Here is a 27,165-nt window from a genome sequence, read left to right as displayed (position 1 = left end):
TGTATCTTTTTCTGAAATTTTTTTGTTGATTAATTCATCCCCGTGTTCAACATTGAAGAAATTATAGCTGTCATTAATTTGTCAAGGAAATCACTACTGCAATTTGCATTTACGTGAAATTTTACAGGAGTTTCTTTGAATATCCATGGAAAGAAAACCTTAAATATAAAAAAATAGGTTACAATTCATTTTCATATGTACATCATAACTACTTTGACCTGTCCAAACCATCACTCAACATCACGACATATAATTTGTACTGAAAATACGATTTCCCGATACTATTTCATTTATGGATTTGACATATTTTCCTATATATGACATAATATTTAGCTTGACTTGGTTTACATTACATTTGTTAATAAACATCGATTGTCCAAATGCACTGATTTACTGATAAAATAATTGCAATACTTTATAGCTTTAATTTGAGGCCTATAGCACTAGAACTCGACTTAAGAATAATATTGACGAAATGCAACGTATATCTTTATAGTATTTTTATATTATTTTAATCTAAATTATATATTTCAGAATTTCAATAGTTACAAACTACTACATGGATATTGGAATTTATCATTCATGTCCTCATTAAAAGTTCTGATATTGTGTTATCGGAGAAGTATATGCTTGGACTGTAATTATGTTTAAAAGCTTTAAAATCAAAACGATATCACCATAAAACAGTCTCGCTGAATATACGCCTGATATTCATATATTGTGTGTTGTGTTATGTTCAGCAGTATGCAGCGGTTATTTTCACTATGTCATATAAGATATGTATCATCTGACTATTTGCAAAATATGTCTTCATGAAATGTTTACATAAACACTCAACACCTTTTGGTGATTCTTCAGATGTGATTCTTCAGGGAAATGAAATGTTTAGACGAATAAGATGTAAAACATTGATTTGAACACCTGCATTGTAATAATATGCAGTTACATCGTATTAAATTCATCATAACTGTTGTGATGTGAAAATGCCAATACATGTTTTGGTTTTAAAGTACTTCATACACTATTAATTTTCACGAAGATTAACTGAATGACGCTACCAATCTACCATGGATCATTTACAAAACTAACATTGACGATACCAAAGTGGTCGATATGTGTGTGAGACGTTAGTTATCCATTTAATTATCGTTTTACGACCTCTATACTCATAGATAGAGAAAACTATATCAATTAACAGCCTGGTTCTTCCCTATTATCATACACATATCTGATGTGGAAGGTTTAAAAGGCCAGACGACCACTGGTAAGCAATATGTTTTTGATAATATCACATTTTACATTTCATTTATATTCTTTGAATTAAAATGTTTTTGAATATTAATCTGCACGCATCTTACATATTCAATGTAGACCGAAATTATAACGAGATATGACCGAATACTGCAATATAATACTTTGTTCATCTTCTTTAATAAGCATGACGTACATTGTCAGATTTTTGTATATTGAAATAATTTAATTCAAATGTTGGAAATCATAGTGTACAAATAGTATACTCTTTTCTAATATTATATGTCTTGCTAGTCATGATAATCAAATAAGAAATAAAACTGAGTATAATTTTTGAAATACCACAATTCTTCAGGTTAAAGGAAAGTTGTCCTTGGAGATCTGTTTTTCAAGAGCGTTTAAAAGTATTTTTAACAACTATATGTGTAATATTAAATTGTATTACAAAGTATAGTCAAGTGACAATATAAGATGTATCGTATGGTGAGAGCATGAAGTTAACGTTCATATTCCAACAAGCTATTTATAGATTTAATATACTTAAACCTATATGACACAAAATGATGAAATAGAAAAACAAAAAATAAAATCAAACTTTGAAATTACCATTTACTGGAAAAACGTTTCAAATACATTTCATCATGGTGGTATTCATTCATATTTTTTCCATCTGAACCAAATCGTTTAGAAGGAAGTTGTATGATTCGGAACTTTTTGGGTGAACCTTGCCAATTGTGCAAGCATAGTTTTTCTAAATTCGAAAACTCCCCTGATATGTGGTCATTTGTTTTTTACGTTATAGGGTTTTTTTACAATCTATTAATTTTATAAGACGTTATATTCCTACATTTTTATGGACTTTATTTCGTGGAAGAAATCTCAGTATGGGAATCCATGAGAGATAAGGCTTAAAATTCAAGTTTATCAATGTACTTTTCAAATTTGGAACGGTCAACCTGCCATTGTAATGAAAGAAATATTGTCAAGAGAGTAACAGGGAATCATCCATAATGAAAGAGGCATTGATTGCAAAGTTGAATCAAAGGATTTTTGTGCCCAGAAATTCACAATTTTACATAGTCCATTGGGAAGTAAATCATGTTTCTCACGAACTCTTCTTGAATGTTATTAAAATGTTTCAATGATGTAGAAATGAAATGACAATTATGATATATTAAATAATATCTGAAATATTTCTGAACATATCACCGTCAGGTTTTGACGTTCTGTATAGATATTGGAAAATTCCATCGTTACCTGTATAAACAACATGTAGATGTGTGTACATGTAACACTTAACACTCCCTGTCAAGTAACCACAACCTCGGCCTGGAGTCTCGGAGGACTGGTATTGCCTTGCTCGTATTAAAAGTACACTCGAAAAACGTTTTTATTATTTTTGTCAGCAACAGATCAATGTAGCATCGAGAAATCTGGAAGTCACACTTTGGCGATCTTGTATACTTTTCAGTGAGTTAAATTCCATAAAAGCATTGTTGATAAAGCATAACTCATTTTGGATTTGCTCATTGCAAGCAAATTAATTGATGTTAAGCATTCTATGTCAATTATGACATATTGCTATTATTAAAAAAAAATTATTTCGTAGAAAATCAAATGCAAATTTTTTGCTTTTACGATGAACTGGAAGCTCATTCTATATCCTTTAATAGATTAAGGAATATTTAACTTGATAGTTTACATGTGTTTAGCCGATATTTATTGACTTAAATTAGTATCAATTACCATTAATGAAGCTAACATTGATTCCCAATGATCAATTTGTGCATTCCTCAAAATGTTACCTGTAGAATACGTTACCAAACTAGGCCGTACGCACTGATGTTTGCAATCAAACGTCAAGATGTCAGAGGAAAGTTAGTCGGAACACCTGGGCGCACACTGTGTATCAAACACACCTATCCCACTACTTAAGAGTCCACACATATATGTCATGAGATTTTAACATCAAATTTATATCACCACTTCAATTTAGCCGCCCTTATTCAAACTCTCATCTCGATTAAAATGGTCGTAGAGGATTTGTGTTGATTTATCCTGAAGCATGTGCTCGGTAAATGTCAGGCTTAGATAGCTATATTGATTGGCAGTGATTTTCTTAGCTGATCGTAAACTTTCTTTAGACTATCTTTCGTTTTCAAATGAAAGTCTCCATTTGGAAATGAACAGCCTTCTATTCTCTTCTGAGTGTTTGTCCACAGTATTTCTCTAGCTCGGTAATGACGTGTTGAGTAGACGGTGCAGGAGATCACCTCGACACCGGAAAACTTAGCCTACCTTTCATTATGTGGCTGCGCATATTAATGTGCTACACGTGCACTCTGTTGGTCGAACATCGGCTGTGTCACATTACCTGGTACTACCGAGACCTAGTTACAACCATGTAGCACAGTAGGGGATCAGTTCTCGGAGTTCATACACTGGCATGATCACCAATGATGACAAGTCTTTAGTTTGTTGCACAATGATTTTAGATTCGAACATGTACTTTGGAATTTAGACATAATTCTGAATACTGGATGGATATTTCCTTACGGGAAGTCGTGAGATGATTCAAGAAATATTTTTAAATCAAAAGATTGGTTATAACGTAGCATTTTGTATTACTTTCTAACGATTGTACTAAACAATGTACAATTCATGCAGAGTAAATACAACCACAACCATCTGCAGCTTATGAAACGTGTGGATGTTTTCAACAGATTCGGTGGGGTTTTTTTCCTTGAAAGATTATCTTTATCAGATAGATAATGAGAATACTGATCCTGTATTCTTATATATCTTCATATCAAAAGTGGTACCTTTTGCCAGCAAAGCAAATCTATTGCCTTGATGTCTTTTGAGGATTTCTCCAACTGAACTCATCGCACGTTCAAACCAACTAATTGGTTCTTTGCCATGTGATTCATCAAAACAGTGAATGATTTTGGATATCAGGAGTAACTTCTATCATATTTCACCGCCGTGATTATGTGTTATACCTTTATGGTATGAGTGAGGAAGGACATCGTGATTGTAATACATCTATCCCTCATTACACGTGTATCTTTATTTATTATTCGATGGCGTACAGCGGATCGGTTTTACTTACTATCTTGACATTTCATGGATTATCCGCACTTCCTACAGGTAAAGGTCAGTGTTATTTTAGCAATGTAAGTAACGTTGACGCTACAAGTTCACACCACAAGTAACATTAATGCTCAAATGAATTACTTTGAAATAGTGATGATACATGTTATTCTGTCTATCGCTTCGTAAACAGTGAGGATCATATTGCGGCACGGTCTCCTTCTTGTAGCTAGTGGCTACCTCACTAAACAAAACAGCCACTTCCGCACAGATTTCCTAAGAATCTAAAACCGCCATGGGTAGGGGGTGTCGAACCAAGCACCCCGGATCTTCATCTGTAGTTACGTAGGCTCTAACCGACTGAGCTCTCTGTTGTTATAAGTAACACTAATATCTGAATTTATAATGAGAGACCCTGAATCTACATTAAACTTCTCTAAGTAATATTGATACTAAAATTAGCTACTGTTAGTAATACTTATACGATGTTTAGTTACAAAGGTTAGTTAATCTGAAATTTGTTATTATATATTTATTGGTCCCGACACCATCTACCCACTCTGAAAGCGAGTGTGTATATGATGCAGTAGAGAACCTGTTGGTGTTCATTGGCAACATCTTTATGTTCTTTGTATTATCATCATAAGGTTACCTCTGGTTGTCATTATATCTATTTTATATTATAGCATTTGATATAATGAGCATAGTCGCAAACAGAATTAATGTAAATGGAATACTGTAATGAGTATATCCTTACCCTTTCAGCATTGGCAGCCGCACCGAAAACAAAATGTATGCAGGAAAGAGAAGAGGCTCAAGCCATAGCCAGAAAGCCAACACTTGGGATCTTTATACCCGAATGCGAACAGGATGGATCCTATGCAGAGATCCAATGTCATGCAGCTACAGGGTACTGTTGGTGTGTCACCAATGACGGGAAACCTATCGCGGGTACATCAATCAGTGGAAAACGTGCACCATGTAAACGTAAGTCAACTAGTTGCAATGGTAATATATCCCTGATTTCTATTCTTGGTAAAATCTTACATTATGTGCAATCAGTAATTGTTTAATATTATTTAATTAGTTAAAACAATATCAAGTCGTAGGTTTGTATTTGGTAAACGTTAGCCAACATTTATAATAGGCCCGGCAAAACATTAGAATCGTACTTTCTATGCACTTAAATAGCCTAAGTGTAAAATTACATTTAATTCCCAATTTTTGTTCAATAGGAAAGATACTTATTTCAGATCGTCTAGTAATATTTATATATAGTAATATCATTTTCGTACCAACACATACAGGTTCCTTCGTTATGCTGACGCTATAAAGATTGTACAAAAGACAAATGAATAACTCCTTTAATAGAAATTCAGAATTAGATACAGACTGACTAATAAATTAAACAAATGAATTAAACATATGGGGGTGATATGAATAAATCGTATTGTTACTTTTTATTGCATATCTATTCTAGCACGGCGGAGAATATGCACATGTACCTGACATACTAAATTATCAGGTACATGAAAATTGAAAAATATATTAAACCATCTTCACTTCCAGGTCTATATTTTTACTTTTCTTTCGATCACTTAGGATTTTCTTCAGTCGCCCCCTAGACTTCAAAATGTAGGCTCACTAGAAGGACGAAACAGCTGTATGATGCAGTTTAATTGTTTACCTCTTCTGTATCTGACTCTAAATTTGTATTAAAAGATGATATTCAGCATGATATTCATATCAATTAAGGTCGACAAAGTTCATTTCCTTCTCTTGATTTTCCAGTGGATAGAATTCTCTACTAACGACGAGTTAAGAGCTTAAAGTAATTCCCATGACACGGAATTTAATGAACTTATTCTTGGTTCATAAGAATCAATTTTAAATGCATAATTAATCTAAATCCTGTGTACGTGCTTTCAAGTATTCAAATCTATAATTTCATCGTAAATAGCATACTTTCAGACCACTTTGAACACATTACGATAAAAACTTCTATATATGATATTATTATATTAACTGAAAATTCCTCGTGACATACAAGCAGTACGTTCGACCCAATATTGTTTTTAGCTTTACATGCTCCTGTTCAATCTCCTGTGAAGGTGATCTTCCATTTACCTACTGTATCATCATAAAAACGGCAGTAATGCTCTTATCTTATCATACAGGATGAGCAACATGATGGCAATCTAGATTGATATTGGTTTTAAACACCCACAAATGTGTTTTTGATGTTGCTGTTATATGCTGAGATGTAGATAGCCGCCTATTCTCATTCTAAGCGTTTAGTCAATTATTTAGATGAAGACATGTATTTATGTTCTGATGTACGCCTAGACTGTGATATACCAGATGTCAATTTCATTATAAATCGTCTCTTCATGTAATATAAATGTAATTCTGCAAAACATTAGCAATGAATCAATTACCGATATGTAGCGCACAGAAACCCCTTATCTAGTGGAATGTACGCCGAGAGCGAGCTCGGTGCATGACAATTCGAACTATGAAAAACATCAACTGGTTAAGGACAGCTCTGGCATTTGTCAAAAATATTGTTTAACAGGCTATTGAATGCTTCACACTGTAGAGCTGGATAAAGCATGTTCCACAGTGTAAATTTAATTGATTTGATACAGGATTACATATTATGATAAAAATGTGTTAAAGGATTTCTGATTATCAGTGTAATGTAAGAAGACATTTCTGAAGAAATATAGAAAATCCATAACGGCAAGAAAATACCAACATGTCAAATTAATCTTAATCCAAACTAAAATTAAAAAAGGAAAACATGACCAATCGCAAGAGACTCCTGAAATGTACAAGGGAAGTAAGAGATCACATGTTTCATTGTCCCCACTTATAAATGACAAACGAATACTGATATATTCCTTGTATCTAATCAATGGCAATTGCAAAATTCGTTAGATTCTTTTAATGTTGCTTCTTTAATGAGAGTTTTATGTAAGTGTAATAGAAAGAAACTTGTGTCATATAGGGAGACGAAGGCGACCACTGAAGCCTGAGAAACACAAACGTCGAACGGACAGAAGACGGATATCGACAAAGAGGAAGAAAAGAGGTAATTAGTTAGCATTCATTGTTCATACTTAATGAGTTCCTCATTCCATATGTTTAATATTGTTAGAGAGAAAACAGCCAAAGAATGTAAATTAGGAAATGTAAGGACACATTTCAGAAGAAATCGCCTCAAACCCTGATATGTTTCCTTTATTCAGTAATAAGGTGGTTAAAAATAACCCTTTTAAACGAAGCAATTCCAACATCAGGTCATTTGATTACAGCTCAACTATGATCAAGATACCTACAGTAAAACAGATGACAATAGCACACAGTTTTTACTACTAGGGCCTACTATGTTATTAGAACATATGCTGAATCACTTTGAATTTACGTCAATAAGATATATTTGAATTGAGAAAGTCCCAATAACATGCAGTTAATAAAACATATGGCGAACTGACAATATCTGAAAATAGCTCACAGCTAATAAGAGCGAACTCTCAATAGCGATGAGCAACAAATTAAACGACTCGTGGGGAAGTTACAATAGCAAACTGTACGAGTTATAACGGACAGTGTTAGACGTAGCATTTCACATATAAGAAAGTTGCGAACATGTGCGAGAACAATTTCGAACTGACGTCACAACAACAATTACAGACAATTAGGATGATTTATGATCAGTGTTTACGTTCATCGCTGAGTGATGATAGCCCTGATGTGCTACGAGATACCTCTATATTTACCTTTCAATTGAGACAACGATAAAGGTTTTGCGAAATGTTATAATACATGGTACACGATATAAGTTTGAGTGTATCCTCTTACAGTCATTTCAATATGCCCCGACAAACACCTGCTGTATCAAGCAGGTTTTTGTATGCGCCGTAGATATTTCCATTTTTTTTGTTATGTCTCCTTTAGTCTAAAAATTCCTATTCTACATTAGAATTTGACAACCATCAAATATCACTGTTAAGTATATAGTATGGGTTTACTTGATGCTTTTTAAATCCGATTCTAGGAAGGCACACTCTATATTGATTTTACAATGCTATCTGGCAGAGAGATAGTAATCAACAAAGTCTGGATGAAACACCTTTTTCTCGTCCTTGTTGGTTTCATTTTCATATTTTACCAATACCTTGTAACTGGTAATGTTTGCAGGGATTTATTTTCATGTCAATAAAAAAAGCACGAAATTAACTTCTTCGCAAACATTTCTACAATGAACAAAATCTCAGAAAATATCTGTTATGCCTGTATACATGGACAACAGTTTTGTGAACTAGCCGAGACTGAAAAATATTAACTTTACGTAATTAAATAAATATACAATAACCATTTATCAAAGGCATTACAATAATTATACCACACTTGATTACTGGCCTTTATATATTGTAGTTGTGATTTTTTAATATATAGGTAATATTGTTTGTATAGACATTATACTACTGTTAAGGATAAATGCTATATTACAAGTTCTACGTGAGATATGTATTAATATATAGTGAACTTTTACTCCAATGTTATCAGATGTCAAGTTCAACTTTGTAATATTGGAATAAAATGTTCATATCAAATTATCGCAAAACAGATATATACTTAATCATGGTATGGTTAGCTGTCTTAAGAATGTCAAGAATCAAAAGAATACACACGTGCACATTACTTCAAATGAATGTTTTTGAAATGGTACAAGCTGATGTGTTTCAGCCTGCAAGTCCACAGATAGAATAGAATTCAACCAGAACTTAGTAGCAGCCTTCACACAGGAATATCAACGGTTTGAAACATTAGGCCAACCAGGTAAATGATAACAATTATGATTTGTCTTTATCTATTTTGTCGTTCATGGTTAAGAAAACATTTTTTTACTGAGTTATAACTTGGTTATCCATTTTAAAAGGATTGATTTATTCGACGAGATTATATGAAATGATAAAAGATAGTTAACCTTTTTTTGTAAATTTAATGGACAAGTTAAACAGTTCAATAGCAATAGCAATTCAATTCTAATTTGGTCAAAACTATCAAGAAAATGGTGCATTATTTTTTGCTTTGCTGCTGTAAAATACTACATGCTTATATACCTATTATACAGAATTCCGTGGATTTTTTTTTTATTTTGCTCCCTATAGGTACTCTATCAGGAAATCCCTTGCTAAGTTCAATGGAAAAACGGGTAGTAGATTGGAAATTCTCACAACTGGATAGAAACAATGACAACAGACTTAGACGGCGGGAGGTGCGATCCCTAAAACGAATGGTTAAAAAAGTTATAAAACCACGCGCATGCGCAAGAAACTTTGCAAAATATTGTGATTTAGACCAAAATAAACGAATAGAGAGGAGGGAATGGTCGATTTGTCTTGGAGTCGATATCAAAAGTAAGTGATATGTTCCAAAGGTATTTCTAAAATATCTGAAGTACCTTTATCTTATAACTATAATTTCTTTTTTAATATATACATATATTTATTTTGAAGGATGCGCTATGTATTGTAATTTTTAACGATCAAAACATATCTTCTATTTATTAAAGTTGCAAATCTGACAAATTATTTTTCAGCCTGTGGATTTTAATTTATATTGGACTTCTTAACATTGAATCCGTCCAAAATATTTTAAAATACACATCCTTAAGTCTTATCCAGTCCATACATAAACTGCCTAAAACTACTGATAAGACCCTCATACCATGTAGCTTTAACATCATTGTATCAATCATAACCTTACACGACACATTCATTAACCATCAATCACGGCTAGATATTTCCAAACTTGCTTTATGAAATATTAATTTTGGAGTATTTGTGGTCATACTTTCGAGCTCTTTGCTTAAACAACTTTTGGTTTTCAGCTAGATAAGTTCAGAAATAATTATCAATGTATCTGGGTTTGTCCCAAATCTACACATTCCTCTTGATTAGGTAACCAAAGTGTCAAGGAAATAGCGAAACACGGAGACACCCGTAAGTGTTCTTTGTCAACCAATCCGCTTTCTACGTTACGACATAAGCAAATCAGCTTCAAAAGTCTCTACTGTCCTAAACCAATCAGCTTGCTTATTTGGAATCTTAGATACATGACAGATGATGTTTTAAATTAAATTGATTTACATCAGTGTAAGCGTGAAAGTATATTGTAATGCATTCTTCAAAACATTTCTTTTGAAAAAGTAGGTTATACAATCTTAAAAAAAATTGATCAACATTTGTGAACACTTTGATCTTACATGTAGTTGCTTACATCACAATTTGCAAAAGACTTCATCATTCGAGCTATGCTATCGCTTATTCTACTACTAATGCTAGATACAACGGAATGCTATTATACAGCTTGCATCTATCCACCTTTTCCTGGAGATGATCCAACTCTAGCTTTAATGTCATGTGCAATATGAAGTTTGTAATGATATATATCGATCATAATAGTTTTATCATCAACATATTCTGCATAAAGTTATACTTTATCAAGTCTTATAAATGGCTCAATTTCCAAAGCCGTTTTCTATTATTAGAAATTGTTAATAGAATTGGAAGAACAAAATCTTACAATACTTATATTTGTATGAAACAAGAAAGAAAATTGGACTAAAGAAAAAATATTGTAGCGCTTTTTATTTGAATTAAAAATTTAATCAATCTAATTAGATACTTTCTCCTTCGGGCATTTCCTGTAAGAAATTGTATGAAACAAAAAAGAAAATTGTACTAAAGAGAGAATATTGTAGCGCTTTTTATTTGAATTAACAATTTAATTAATCAAATTAAATATTTTCTCAATCGGACATTTCCTGTAAGAAATTGATTCATAGGTCTACCAACCTGCAACATAAGCAACAACTACGATATATTTTAATAGAATGTAACGTAAAGAAAATTGAATTATTTAGTCATAGTCTCAAGAAAGAGTCTTATTCTAACCAGTCTACGTGATTGCATCCTATATATTCTTTCTATATTTATCAGTAGTGGACGATATAAATATATCGCTTAAGAAATTATATATATATATATATTTATATTATCACTATTACGTGATCTAGAAGCATTATTTTGAGGTGTTATCGTTCACGCCTTTGGACCTTTGTCAAGAAATGAAATATGATAGTTTTGATATCCTTTTTCGGACTGTTATAATATTACGAAGTTATTTTTTCACTTTGTGTTTGCAGATTTCCGTAAAAGTAAGGTTATCATGTTATCCCCTTAAATGACTCTGCCATGACAGGCAAAACTTTCATCATATACATTGCTTATATCTGAACTTGGTTATCAAAAAAAGAAAAAGAAATATTCCTATTTGTAATTTCAAATTTTATCAGGATATATCACCAAGAAATGTTGGTAACGGTACACGCTAATTACTCATCCTACCATTGCACATACTTATCGTATTTACGTTTGGTCTGGGTAAACATTCCTTGCATATGGACTGGATCAGACTTTTTTGCGGAGTCACACGTTTCGTGTCTTTCGTCTACAATGAGAATACAATAACATTTATTTCACTTGTAAGCGAACTATATAAATCAGGTTCAATATTATTCAAGATCAATACACATGACCAAATTGGTGTGTTTTTTTTGTTTTTTTTTGTTTTTTGTTTTTGTTTTCTTTCTTTTTTTTATTTTTTTTTAAATCTTTGGTATTTGAATATACAATAGTACTTTGTTAAATTGTTGAACAAAAATATATAGAAGGCATAACAGCCTTTTGATTCGTATTACTGGGTTACTAATGAAAAATATAGACGCTATTCTCAATTGTAAGACAGAGAAAAGGAGGACGTGTGCTTCTTATGCGTAATTATTTTAATCAACACATCCACAACTTATTGTGCTGTATTTTACTTTTCCTGCTATTTGTTGTGCTTGTTATATAACTTATCAGCTCCAATGTTTTTCAATCGAATGATATGATCCCTTTTCATTTGTATATTGAGGTATATATAATGTGCACAATGAAATACAGAAATTTATATTCAGCAAAATGATTTGTGATATTACGTTGTGTTGAATGAAATTAATTACATGTTTTTTTCATTCCTTTATATACTTCTTCTTCCGCTGTTAACCATTTCTCTGAGCGTGTTACTAGTCTAAGCAATGTTGAACATTATTGAAATCAGAAAAGCAAAACACCTTTAACGCGATTTAGCAGGTGAAATAACTAAAAATTACAAATGATGGAAATTATGAAGAAAACAACCATGATTTTATTTTACCGGGAAACATAAATTTCAAATAAAGCTTACAAAATTCAAAATTGGATTCATTTGATGTTTATATCCATAACCAAAACATTTTATGTAGAAATTACCTTCATTTTACATCTGCTAGATTGTAATGTCATTAGATTTCCGATTTTCACGACATTTAGAGTTCCGAATCGCTTGGTTTGCGGTTGCACTTCCTCCGGCTTGTAACGCTTTTTGCAGTTCTCTTCACTTAAGTCCCAGACTTATGAAATACAAATAATGACACATGTTATACCATATGTATATCATGTTATTTGATGTTAAATCTTTAAAAATAAAATTTTATGAAAATATTTTGGAAAAAAAGATTATGAATAGAATGTCTAAATGTGTGATAAATGTCATACATATCCTTAAAAGACATTTTTAACGTGTGATTTTGTTCATTTTATCATGCTGCAATAATTTCATTGATTACCAAATATCATTGTGAAAGAAAGTTAACATTCTTCGTGCAAGGTATGCAAAACAAGTGGAGAATTTCGCATTAACTAGTAAACACTTGCAAAATAACGTTGTTTTGATTACACATTTAGACAAATTTATGGGACTTCTTTCTGCTTTCATCTTTTCTTCTATTGGAGGGACGAGAAGGGTGGCAACTGTTTATGAGTGTGAAAAAAGAATGACAGGGAATGAAATTTTTGAATGTGATGAATCTGTGAATGAAATATGTATGGACAGGGAACGAAATTATTGTATGAGTTGAATGGGTTGAATCTGTGTGAGGAAGAGGTGATTGCCAACATTGAGTCCGCGAGAGTACGGTAGCATGACAGCAGTGTGACTGTGTGTGAGAATCTGACCTGAATCGTCCTTCCTTCTGTCCACCTGGACGTTACTAACACTAACAGGCCGCAGGCCGGGTCAAGTGCAATACAATCCTAGCAATAGGAACAGGGTATTTACACCCAGTTCATAATAGTTTCTTTTCGTGTGTTTCTATCTCTGAACTCAGAAGAAGATCAGTCTCCTCAGATGAAGCCAGAGCCTCAAATCACCGAAGGTATATATATGAATTTTTTCATTTATTACACCATCATATACTGCATAATATCTAATCAAACGGTCCATGGTATACTTTTCCAACCCATCTGTCGTGCATCTTATCAAATACTCATGTTTAAGAAAATTTTATATTTCATAAGGTATAGCATTCTGCTCTAGATAAAATGTCTACAGAAAATGTCCTGTGGTGCAATGACATTGCTAAGTCTAAACCACATATCTTACCGTTCACACTACATGGGACAGTATTTTACTTAATACTACCGAAAGTCTACAGGCAATGCCTCATTGTTGTAATAGCATACATAAGTCTATACTACATATGTTACCAGGCTCGACATTATGGAAGAGTATTCTATACCATGTACTTTAGATGTACTACCACATGAAGCGTGGCAGAGTTTTATTCCATATCATATGCTCTATTGCAAACTGAGAAAAGAGAAAAGATAATAATGTTGCTTCAACATGCTTGTTTCAACATTTGATATTATGAGCAGCCATATTGATAAAATCTTTTGTCGCGTTATTACAATAATACTTTTTAAATTCATGTTGATTAGAATCTAAATATTCTTTCATCACCATGTTTCAAATCCATATTGTACGTCTGAAAAGCAGTTTGCAATATATACAAAATTTTTTTATTTAGCGAAAATTTGTGAAGTGTGTTTCACTTCACAAAACCGATTATAATTTTCTTTTCAAATACGAGTTTAGTCCTTGTACGTGTTATGCTAAATAGAAAATATATCCTTTTTTCAACTTTTTAAAGTAGCTATATACTACATACACGGTAGTCATAGCCCAATTCATGGGCAAAAGTTGAATTATCTTGTGTGTCTTTGTACAATCCTTTCAGATTGCTGGGTGGTATGTAAGCTCAGCTGGTTGATTTCAGTCAGCGAAGTGTGCTGTATCTCTACATTCCACGTGCAAAGTGGCACCGTGTCAGAATTTACTTCTTGTTCTTTAGAAATAAATCTGATGTCATTATGGAGTTATTGCACCACTCTTTCATATTTCGATTTGCCTTAATGTTATTTGATTTCCCTTATTTTCCCGTTGGATTTCATTTTGGATTCTAGCACCACTTAAGGGTCCTTGAAGGAGGAAACAGATGTAACATCGTTATAAATAGTATTTGAGAATATGAACTGGAGAAAACCCTATATCAAAAGCCTTTTGATTTATTATACTTCCACACACAAAAAAGGAGAAATTACAAATTTACAAGAAGCCAGTTTTAAAATTACGATACATTTAAAAATAAAGCCATGTTCAAAATATCAATTAGAAATGTACATGTATATCGAATTCAAAATACCGAATTCACACTATTGAAGAAACACTATTTAATTTTCGAATAATTATATAGTTTTCAATGTTATAGATAAGGAATCTTACTTGAAGTACCTAAGGAAAAGAAAGTAATATCATTGGTGTTTTGTTACTTGATATATTAAATGATATTAGTGTGTAAAGGAAAGAAATATGTGTTTCAACTAATGAAATAGAAGACCATGTACTGTAGATTATATTTAGGTAACAGAGAGATATTCGATTATTTGTTTCTTTTACTGATCTTGTTTCACGCTACTAAATCTCTTACCGTGGACGATGACTTGGCATTTAATATACTTGTAATGATATACCAAGTTCAACATCCTATGTGTTTGTTTAAATGAAAACATAAATTTCAACTTTTGAAAAAACTGATATTATTTCTTCAGAGGCACAGTTTCAATTCGGAATTAATTTTTGAAATGAATGAAAAACGTACTGGAAATCTGATTAAGTTGCGTGAGTCGGGTCACTGTCAATTATCAACTACAACATACAACCTGACTGGTAATAGTAATCATATTCATGTTACATAATTCATTTTCATCCACGTGTGTCTGTGTGTTTAACACCCGCTCAGTAGTAGATGTAGCGAGAAAAGTGTTCACCTGTCTTCATTCATACTGGCAATCATTATCCAAGACGCCTCACTACGGGTACTTATTTATCCCGTCCGTTTTCCCTCTTGTATTGTACAGAACCTGAAATTATAGTAGACTTTCCTCCTCGAGCTAACCGGTGGTCTTCAGGGCTCAATCCCCGCCGTACCAATACCCCAGCGCCATCTATTGACAAGGAAGACAGTAAGATGTTCATTATTGTTGTTATTACTTCGATGAAATTTATCCAAAATTGGAAAGTTCAGTTAATATAGAATATTTTGTGATTCGAAGTCATGAAGTTGAAAAACTTCATGATAATAATCGCTTTTATTCACAGAGTAAGTCATGCAATGAAGAAATATGGTTGAAACATATTGTATCTTCGTAACTGCCCAATGCTTTATTTTCAAATTTCATCATATAAGGAAAATTTAAATGACATGAGCTGCGGTTCAACTGAAATGACCATTAAATTATAGTGGGCGTCACCATGGCTTTTGATCAGAGCTTCATCATCAAATTCATTTAGATTTGATATCACCAATGAGTTTGTACATAATTTAAGAGATATCATCGATTTTTAAAATAAAATTATGTTATGACATAAAATGCTTTTTTTTGTGACAAATGTAAAAAAAATTACATTAATTTAATGTTTAACAAAGTTGATCAAGAAGTTAATAAAGCAATGGCGTCAAAAAGTACCGCTGCTGACAAATACATTTGTTTTGTAATGAAATCACGTTTTGTACCTATTGGAGCAAAACATCTATTTTGGATCGTTTCAAATACATGTTTGAGTACAAACCCAAGTATACTGGTGATGTTTTGGCCCATTGGGGTACCACAATAGTCTTGCTTGATGTTGCTTGCGTCGTGTGAACATGCCAGTGACACCCGTTAGAGAGGTGAAGGGCTTTCTGACAGAGCTTTTTGACAACCATTCTGAAATCAATCACATTCAAATTAGCTCAGAGAGTGTTGCTTTGCTTTATTTAAAAATCATTTCAGAGATTTTGCTTTCCATCAACAATTTATTTGAATAATGTAACTTTTGCATATATGGATAAGACAATAACGAAGAAATCATAACTAATAGAATTACATGTAACAATGTAATCACATTAATTATGTTTTGGTTTATAATATAATCTGACGTTTCAGAAACGAGGAGTTGTGTCGATGAGCAAGATGCAGCCGCGCGTCAGCATGAACAGGACCCGGATGGAGGAACATTTATCCCAGCTTGTACTGATGAAGGGAAATGGAATCGAGCTCAGTGCCACAAATCCTCCCAGTTCTGCTGGTGTGTTGACGAAAACACTGGTTCCCCGATTCCTGGTACATCCACTCATAAAATACAACCAACGTGTGATATGGAGTCGGAGAGGGAAATGAAAGGTAGCTAATTCTATTTTTACACACAATTTCTTGGCTTTGTCTTATGTTACTTTAATAACAGATATAAACTTTGTGACATTTTCACTAACATGTCTTTGGCAAGTCCATGTAAGCGTTTGTATTAATGAACAAATTTGTTGATATCACTGGAAGTCAAACGCATAAGAACTACCCGTGTATATCATATTTATCATTTTATGTCCGCTAATGATCATATGTCATGACCTCTAATTTATGTTTTTTTTCTAAAATGTTCTTATTATGTCTGCGTCATTAATGGACTAAATGGAATTATATATGTTGTGTCCTTTATCAGTTATTCTAGGAATTCATTTAAGAAACCACAGTTCGTATATTCACAGGATGCCCACTGCCGAAGAAACGGAGGTTTTTGAACTTCTTGTTAGAGCAACTCGCACAGGAAATGGACATATATGTATATAATGGTACAGATCCAAGGTAACTTTTGTACAGTGTGATCATTGAAACGTCACCCTACAAAAAAAAAAAAAAAAAAAAAGAAAAAAACCCAGATTTTTTTAAAATCCAAACTTTCCTGTTTTTTACTAAATGTGCCTCTAGCATCACTGATTGAATTTATCTTATTTGATTCAGAACTGCTTCTAGAAATCTTTATCAATAACACTTATTTAAATGTATTTTGACGTCTGTGTGTCCTATGAACAGATTTTTTTGGACATTTTTGATAACGTATTACAAGGTATTTCAAAACGATACGTTTCATTTTTTGTATCTGTTATAGATATCTAGATCACAACTAACATGTAATACAAGTAAATTTAGAATCAAATATCCACTTTGTAATGGGAAAACCAAATATTAAACTTCACATTTGATCCAGATATTTCATTGTGTGAGGTTTCAGCTTTCTACACGATCTGACTTCAATCTATGCAATCGTTGAAGTAATTGGTAACAATGTGCACTAGATGATCATGCCAACTGGATTTGACATTCTATCCACAGTGGAAAGAAAAAGGTGGACATGATTACATACAATAACTAATACCGGTCTCTGGTTATCACTAATCCCATACTTCTAGCGTTTTATCACGAAGTCGCACTTTGTATTGTTCGGGATGGCATGAATGATTTCAATTTATCACAGAATCCAATTTTTAAATGGTATTTAACCTACCACATCGTTACGTCAAATGAGTACGGTAGAGCACGTTTTTATAGTAGTCAGGCACCTCAACAGAATGGATCGATCGCGCTATATTAAATCCATTTTAAATGATTTTTGTCTTAAAGAAATTTCGTCATATAAGAAGACGTAAGAAATATAATGTTTACACTTTCTGTCGATCGGTGGATTTCCCCTCGCGTGTATGCTTGGTACGAGGCGTTTAGTCCTGGCTGTCGTTTTCGCAGGTGTTTGGATAAAAGGAGGAATGCTGAGTTTACACAGCTGTATGGTCACGTTATAAAGATTGAATGTAACACGATATTGTCAGTTGATTCTCGGTATGCGAATGTTGTGATTTACTCGAGGCATTGTATGTATAAAAGCTATTGAATTTGAGGGCTCTCTGAAACAGGTGTGTGGTAGAAGAAACACCGGACCAGGTGTTATGCCATGCGGGACCTCTGTATTAAATAAATATGTATACTAACTTAGAAATCAAATATTGTCTGATTGCAAATATTCGTGCCATTTACCTGAGAAACATTGGTCCATTATTGTATGGATGACGTTGTGATAAATTGTATCAAACTTCGTTATCTTAGGTTCAATATTATTCGATCTGCAGGATGACATAGAATCATTCACTGCACAACAGTTATATTTTTTTTGATTGCTCATTGGTCAATTATTGCAAATATTGGAAATGGCCAGTGATATGTTTGTGTAAAACATATATCTCGTTGTTTTTGTTTGAAAAAAAAAGTTGAGCATGTTATGTAAAACAGATATTTCGGATTAGATATCTTTCAGCTGGATAATGAGAGTAGAAAACCTGTGGTGATTAACATATATGTAAGGTGCTGAAAGTGTACCAATAGACCAAGCGACATATCACCTTAAGACACATTTATAAGGTAATAACTACACTTGAAGTGCTCCCGCATTCTATCCGCCTCACCTGAGTGGTCAAGTGAGCGTGCTTTTGCAACATTTGGGAGAATGGTGGAGGGAGTGACACCTGCACGGTGATCCTGGGAGTCGTATCAGTACTACTACCTTGATAAACACTATTCTTATCTTTCAACACGTGTACACAATTCGACAATATCACGGCCACGGAACTACCATTCACTCCATTTCAAAACAACATCAAGAGAAAACAGCCGAGTTATAAAGTTTATGACCCTAACTTCAAGGGAAGTGGAGAACACTACGCCGGAAACATCACAAAAGATGTTTGATATTATATAAAGGGAAATAAACAGTAGTTCTTCATTATATGCTAAATCGATATCAATTATTGGCCATTGCATTATGACGTGTTCTTTTTAATTGCATAAACAGTTTTCGAGGATTGTGTATTCTTAAAAATGACAAAAAGTAAAATCATTATATCTCAACAATATTGAAGCAAAAGCAATGAAAAAAGGGGAAAAACAACATAATCATAATCCAAACTCAATTCAATTAAACTAGGGCAAAATATGACCAATGAAGTACCTACTAGGAGACTACTGAAAATTTACAAGAATAAGACCAGGTGTTCCGGAAGAATAAACATAATGCAATAATTCTAAATAATTCTTTTCTTGTATCACGAGAGCTGATTGAGAAGTTGTGAGCGTCATATTTAAGTGTTATCTGGTAGTAAATTTTGATTTCATATTTCAATTATTTACAGATTTTTTTTTCTATTTTGATCAACATTTTATATTTTGTTAAATATAATGTTGTTTAGCATGAGACACGTAATAAATTCCTGATACTTTAATCATTTCCATCTTTGTTGCATCAAATGGTGTAGGCATTGATTTTTTCCCAAAAGCAAAATATGATGAAAGATTGTACCAAAGACACAATAGTGAAAGCCACATTTTAATTCAAATTTAGAATGAGCCAAACAAGAAAGAAACTGCATCATACAGCTGTTTTGGCTTATCGATAGTTTTTAGATGTTTGATTTATTGATTTAATCATACAAAAACAAAATGGCAACCGGCATAAAAAATCTTATATAAATAGCCATATATTTTGTGTTCTTTTTCAGCAAAAGGCCAGAGTACAACCCTGAGCTATCAGTCCAAGAAAAAGCTGCCAAATGGAAATTTAAATTTTTAGACGTCAACGCAAACAATGTGAGTTGAATGGTATTCATAACTTCACAATACATTTAGTTGTCTTTACCTCTGTGAAACGTTTTTGCAGCGGGATATTTAAACAATTGGGGTCCATTCGTGTGTGCGTGCATGAGCAATTTCGGGACCAGAGCACTGTGTATAGTTATCAAGCATGGTTACCATGGAAAAATAAGCCATATTACAAATATTTTAGTTGTATTGTCCACTTATTATCCTGTCTCTCTGCAATGGGGTTCTCATTTTTCCCTACTACTTTGGAAATAGATTTAAATCTGATTGACAAGATTGAAATTTCACCTTTTCCAGAGCATGACCACAGAATCAAGATTCACCTGTCTTTTCAAAGGAAAACATTTTGTTTTAGAAGCACCTTGTCATATAATTTTTTCATGGTCGGTCAAGATTGGAAAACAAAATAGAGATAGAAACAGTATACAGGAAAGACAGGAGAAAATCAAGATCCAAAGTGTTGCAAAGTGACCGCAGATCTATTTTGGCTTTATCATTGACCCTAAATAGAAGACATGAAAACCCAATTTCTGCATTGGGAATCATTTTTAGTCGCCCTTTCAGTCATGCAGTGGAACACATCAGACCATGTTGGGTTCTCCGTTGTCTCCATATAATATTATCTCCGAAAATACATCGGAAAAACCACATTGACATACAGCGGATGTCCTACCGTTAGTTGTCTCTTGCGATAATCAGGGAGATACGGCAACAGTATTCTCTCCATGTATCTTGCAAAGGTTTGACAAAGGCATAGTTGGACACCAATTTCAATGCATACAAACTTTAATTTGAAATAAAGGATTTGGAAAATAGCCATGTATTATCATACATGCTTATAGAAATTATCAGTTAAAGGGAGACAAGTCCTATCTTTTCTATTCTGCTTTGTTTTGATACTGAAATTGCTGTTCCATTTAAAGAAACACTTATTATTTGTTGATAGTTTTCAAAAGTTTTCAGATGACACTCAACCTTCCACAAGGAAGGTCCTTTCTATCCGTTATTACATACACCCACCTATTGTATGATCAATTTAAGGAGGTTGCTTTCATTTACGTTGTAGCCAACGTTTGTCTGTTGCTATTCCTTAAGCTTTGCATTTTATACAAAAGACACAAGTAAATAGTACCTTTCAATACAGTGATGACATAGACTTTAAAATCAAGGAGGCAACAAAGGAACAAAGAAACCGACTATGTCTGCTCTAATGACATACAACATGAGTCCCGTTGCTGTATCCGGGTTTTACTTCCGTTTCTAATTCTAGAACAGACCTTAACCAACGTTGTCAGTGTGGCAGAGGTGTATCATACTATTGCAACCATGTTCTGACATTTTAAATAACCATGTTTTCTTATCATCCATGTACATCGTCTTTACATAATGACTTAAATTCTTCAAAACAAATAATTCGGTGAATTCTTACTTGCTATATTCCAGATGTTGGAACGTAAAGAACTAAAGCAGTTCCGACAAGAAATCCCTAAACGGAAGGACACTAGAAAGTGTAGTCGTAACTTCATTCGCTATTGTGATGCCGACAATAACAGAAAAATAACTCATGATGAATGGATAGACTGTATGGGTTTAAAAAGTAAGTATTATACACTATGCTGAATTCATAGAACATGCCGTATACAGTATTGGAATACTTTTATAGTTTGTTTTGGGTTTTTTTATAAGTTAAATGTATTGAGCTCAGTAATTTGAATATGCATTTTTACTTTCTGCTTCAGATAATACTAGTTTTCTGCCACAGAATCCGAACCGGAAAGGTCCCAATCCATTCAGCCATTATTTAAAACCAAGTTAACAAAGAGTATAATCTTCAGTGTGTCAACTGTATATGTGTTGTGACCTTATGGGCAATGTGTAGTAAACTTCCTTAACATAAGAGGACAAGAAAATGCTTACGGAGCAGACCGTTAACTAGGGCCAAGCTTGTTATCTAAAATCGGGCGACTCTCTGTTTGGCTGTCGTTCTGCTGAAACGTATTCTACTGGATACAGGGAAGTAATAGTCACGTGTAAATTATCAATCATTGGTGTCAGTGACGACCACGTGACAACATATCAATGTAAACAGTGTAAATACTGTCATGTGGTCTCAGTGTAAATGATGTCACGTGGTAACAGTGTAAATGTTGTCACGTGGTAACAGTATAATGCTGTCACGTGGTATCACTGTAAATGCTGTCAGGTGGTAACAGTGTAATGCTGTCACGTGGTAACAGTGGAATGCTGTCACGTGGTAACAGTGTAATATTATCACGTATATAATATCAATGTAAATAATATCACGTGTCAGTCGTTTGCCAATATTGACGACGTAGATTTTGTTCCGTGCCAACATTGTGAAATTGAAGTATGGGAAAAGACAAAGTTACCAGAGTAAAGAATTTGTATAAGAGTTAAAAACCACTGTTTGTACTTCAGTGTCATAACTTCCAATATGGATATGGTAAGTAAAGTTCTTCTTACTGACAGCGATTACTGTCACAGAACAATGTACAGAGCGCAGTTTTGTTAAATGGTTACGTTATGGACAAATTAAACCTACGCCTGCAGAAATCGACATCATGAGAACAGGACATGTTCGTTGCCTTCATTTAAGATAATAAGATGTGATGAACTGTGAAAAGTGATCACATATTGACTTGACCTGAACACGTGTTTTATTGGTGTGGTGACTTAAGATGCACGTGTTGTTAGTGTAAGAAAGTGTGTGTACTTACTAGTTACCTTCATAGCTGTATAGGTGAAGACTTGTTAGCTTCATGTAAAGACTATGTTACACGTGAAAACATTTCATCTAAACATGCTAAGTTATTGCTTCACGTTAGATGCGTCAGTTACATGTGCGGATTTACTGTTACACGTGAAGGGGTGTCAGGGACACGTGCGGACTTATTGATACGCGTAAATGGGTGTCAGTTACACGTCGGACTTACTGTTACACGTGAAGGAGTGTCAGTTACACGTGCGGACTTATTTTTACATGTGAAGGGGTGTTATTTACACGTGCGGACATTTGTTAACGTGAAGAACTGATTGGATACTGACCCCTAGAATTGAGAGTTTGGGGAACACAAACTTTGTGGTGGCACGGTGCATATATATCCTCGTATGTAAACAACCGTTGATGCATCAGAGCAATGTTGTACGCATAGGTAGGTATAAGGACTACTTTGTACTACGTATTAAGACATTTTGATGACGTGTGCGTGTATTGACACATATCCTTCCGCCCTTCAGCTTTTTAAAAGCACGCTTATTTTGTGTATACGTTTACAAATATATATATCTCTGAAGAGTCCCGTATAGTTCTTATAATGAATTATCAAGTAGTTCTGTTGTTGTGAATTATTGCACTTAGAAAGCCTAGCTGACATGACAAGATAGAGTGTATCCGTGACCATATTTTCAACAGCAGTCAGTGTCAGTATTTATTCATAAGTACGTCTTATTCTTTATGTAAAGTTTCAGACTTTCGATGTTAATAGTTAGTGCCAAGCCTGTATGCTGGAAAAAGCAAATATCGCTAAAACCCCAAATACAACCCTTACTGAAGGACTTAAAGTCAGAAGTGTTTCTTCTTGTAAATTTAGAAACTTAAGTCGAATTCATATTTTAGTTAGTATCTGACATGTAATGTACAACCAAAATGGTTCAGCACTTCAGCATTGCATTCAATACATTTACGACCACAATCAATATTTCGCTCCTGTTCGGAAATCAAATTCACTATCAGCTGTCTTAAACCATATTTTCTTTTCTTTAAATGATATTTCAAAATTACACCGCGATCCTGAATATCAATTAAATGACCTGTATCTATACACATACAGAAAAAATCGTCGTTAATAACCTTCCTATTTATCTTTTTCTCGTCCACGTTTTACTCTCAAAAACGAAAATAAAATTATATCCTTTGGTAATCAAAATATCCAGAAATGTCGAGAATTCGTTTCATCGGTGGAGACCAGCTAGCATCTATTGTGGAGCCTTTAAAAGCATTTTAAATGCGTTCGATGATTGATAAAGACCGAGAAATCCTCGTTAGGAGAATAATATTCTTACAAGTTTTAATTACCGTTAATGGTAGAGAGGGATTTCGGAAATTTTACGGACTCAAAAGACTTGTTTTCGTGGTGGTTAAATAGTCATCGGGTAATCTATATGAACAGTCATATTTGAACACATGACAATAGTAATTCATTTTTAGTGAAAATATTATTTTCAGGAACACAAATTAAAAATCAATATCAGTAGGAATAAGCTTGGGATGAAGTTTAAGACTGGTTCCAACGACGTTAAAATGAAAACACATCAATAAAGATCGTATTTCAGTACTAGCTGAATCACTGAACGAGATCTCGTACTGTTCAAACATCTGAGACTTAGTTGACATACCATAACATTAGATTTTAAAGCCCTCAGGTTCGATATATAAATAAATAAATCCAGGAAGTAATCTGGCTTTCATTCTGAACCCCAGAGCAAAAATTACTGACGTAAGATAAACTACAAGAGAATGTATGTCACAATTGATGACACGACTCCGAACGTCGATGAAATAGCAGTGTTACATGATAGGACAAGATATCCCCTTCGGTGGGTTTTGCAATGTTGACATGAAAACATGTGCACTTCATTAATTTTATAAGGTCAAAGGCCAAACGAACGACAGCAACGCCAGTGTTTTGCGTTTTGCATTGTACAAACGCATGTATAAGATATATGTCAAGAGACAATCAGTGTAACTTCATATAAAATGACACTGCAACAATGCTAACCATGGGCTCTGTTGCTTGATGGACTGGTAAAATATTTACTTATCTAGTATAAAAAAATCGATTGATACAATGGTATACCGATAACAATGCTTACATTGATGGATTTCTCTCTAAATGTAATGTATCCAAAACTTGCTTGTTTACCTGAATTCTGTTAAAAAAAATGTACAAATAGATGTTGTTGACAGTTTTACGTTTCCAAACAGCCATTGTTTTAATCTGTTTCCAACGTCCTCGCGCCTTCGGGCCACGAGTGATTAATAATAATATGAATAACTTGTTTTCCAATTATTGTAAAACAAATCAAGTTTAGAGTAGTAAATAAAGAGGACATTTCCGTCTGTAACGGAGAACGGGGCCTCACAGAGTGTGTTTAAAGTTTAGGTTAAATATGATAAAAAAAAATGTTTCCATTTTATCCAATATTGCAATTCAAGCGTGATTTTTTTCTACAATTATGAATCACAGCATTCACATACAAACATACTTAAATTTTAACTCTTTTGTAGTAAATTGAAACATTGTAATCCAATAAGTAATTAGGTTAACAGACCTCAATAGTAAGGATAGTATGAGATGCACTGTCAGAGTATGGCCAGTTGACTATTTCAGATACTTGTGTGGTGATGCTGTGTGGTATATGTAAAGTAACAATCATTCTACATATCCATAGACACACAGTAATCATGTATTTAATGCACTTTATAGATACATACATACAATTCATATTTATTAATATGTATTTAGCATTTAAATAAAAAAAATGTATGTATGTATATATAAATATGAACATTATATGCATAGAATTTACTTAATAACCAATGTAATTAGTTTTTAACAAAGGTTAATGTTTTTAACCTTAAATACATTATGTTATGCACGAATTTCCAAATGAACGTGGCGGTACATTTCTTCTAGTGTGCTTGACATATTACATACAAGAAGTATGTAAAATATATCGTTACAAGGGACAATGATAAGTGATTTTGAAATATTGATTTTTAAAAATGTGCATTTTGCAAATTTCATACTTCACAATATAAATTCATTATTATTCTGTATGAAGTAGCATTGTCGTGATGTCTTTGTGAAATACAAACTTGTTCAGTTCACCTGTAGTGTTCATAGAAAAAGACAATTAAATGAAAGAGTAAACAATTATTGAATCCTATCTGGATGTTTTGTTTGTTTTTTTTAGTTTTGAGACAGAGAGACAGAGACATACCACTAAATCGGAACGTAACTATTCATGACCTTATAATCATTTTGCTATCGGTGTTTTGTCCATCGTCATTTGCCGTCCGCCATGCGGAAACTTTCCATTTAAACGTTAAACGTATAATCAAAACACCCCTGGTACTGATATTAGACATGTAGCATCCTGGGATAAAGGGATAGGAGTTTGTTCCAATGAATGTCCTTCACTTACTTTCAAAGTCGCATGGGTCCAGTATGTTAAAATCTTTAAACGACTTCTCAATAACTACAAGGCACATGGTCCTGATATTATGCTTGTAGCATGCTTGGATGAAAGGCTACGAAATTTGTTCGAATGAATGTCCTCGACCAACATTCCATACCACGGGGTTCAAATATGATAAAGTCTTCAAAGAACTTTAATAACCAAAATGTGCAGGCTATTGATACCGGTTCTATAACTTATATTGATTGTATGAAAGGCTACCAAATTTATTTGAATGATTGACATAGACCAACTTTCCAGATCTCTGGAGTGAAATGAGTTGAGAACTTAAAATTTCTTCTGCTAACAATCAATAGGTGATGGGTGATGGTATGTGTGTAGTACCATGTATAAAAAGAATGATTTAATGTTTGTAAAAAATGACTTATGAACAGGCAATGTGTTCTTTGTAAGCTGCAGAACAGTGAGAAATTCAGGCCCATTAGGCCTCTATAGTCTTTATAGTGATATGGCCGTTAAGGCCTACGGGCCTCCTTTTTTAAGGAAAACACGTCATTGCAGCAGCAATTTTACTTGGCATACTATGAACTGTATCATGGCGAAAATTTTTCATGAAATACCGACATGTCATTAGGAATTAAAATCG

At 33.4% G+C, this 27,165-nt stretch overlaps 1 protein-coding gene across 6 annotated transcripts in view; it reads left to right on the top strand.

Moving 5' to 3' along the window:
- LOC132552108 (SPARC-related modular calcium-binding protein 2-like) overlaps positions 1 to 26,267 on the top strand; it is a 75,022-nt gene extending 48,755 nt beyond the window's left edge. The window contains exons 3-14 of one of the 6 annotated variants that reach the window (XM_060216254.1): positions 5,110 to 5,331; positions 7,355 to 7,438; positions 9,097 to 9,189; positions 9,522 to 9,770; positions 10,314 to 10,355; positions 13,604 to 13,651; positions 15,696 to 15,800; positions 16,764 to 17,000; positions 17,348 to 17,459; positions 20,198 to 20,285; positions 21,741 to 21,894; positions 22,037 to 26,267. In XM_060216254.1, coding sequence (XP_060072237.1) covers positions 5,110 to 5,331; positions 7,355 to 7,438; positions 9,097 to 9,189; positions 9,522 to 9,770; positions 10,314 to 10,355; positions 13,604 to 13,651; positions 15,696 to 15,800; positions 16,764 to 17,000; positions 17,348 to 17,459; positions 20,198 to 20,285; positions 21,741 to 21,894; positions 22,037 to 22,113 — 1,511 coding nt within the window. In that variant the 3' untranslated portion in view covers positions 22,114 to 26,267. Of the gene's footprint in view, positions 1 to 5,109; positions 5,332 to 7,354; positions 7,439 to 9,096; positions 9,190 to 9,521; positions 9,771 to 10,313; positions 10,356 to 13,570; positions 13,652 to 15,695; positions 15,801 to 16,763; positions 17,001 to 17,347; positions 17,460 to 20,197; positions 20,286 to 21,740; positions 21,895 to 22,036 lie in introns of all 6 variants that reach the window. The other 5 variants (XM_060216266.1, XM_060216280.1, XM_060216258.1 and 2 more) reach the window with 5 other exon arrangements.
- The last annotated feature ends 898 nt before the right edge of the window (positions 26,268 to 27,165 follow it).

This window comes from Ylistrum balloti, unplaced genomic scaffold, assembly GCF_031769215.1.
Source record: "Ylistrum balloti isolate Yb309-2 unplaced genomic scaffold, AGI_CSIRO_Ybal_v1 Utg369630, whole genome shotgun sequence".
Taxonomy (NCBI): Eukaryota; Metazoa; Mollusca; class Bivalvia; order Pectinida; family Pectinidae; genus Ylistrum; species Ylistrum balloti.
The sequence above is the reverse complement of the archived record's forward strand: the minus strand, read 5'-3'. Positions and strand labels throughout refer to the sequence as shown.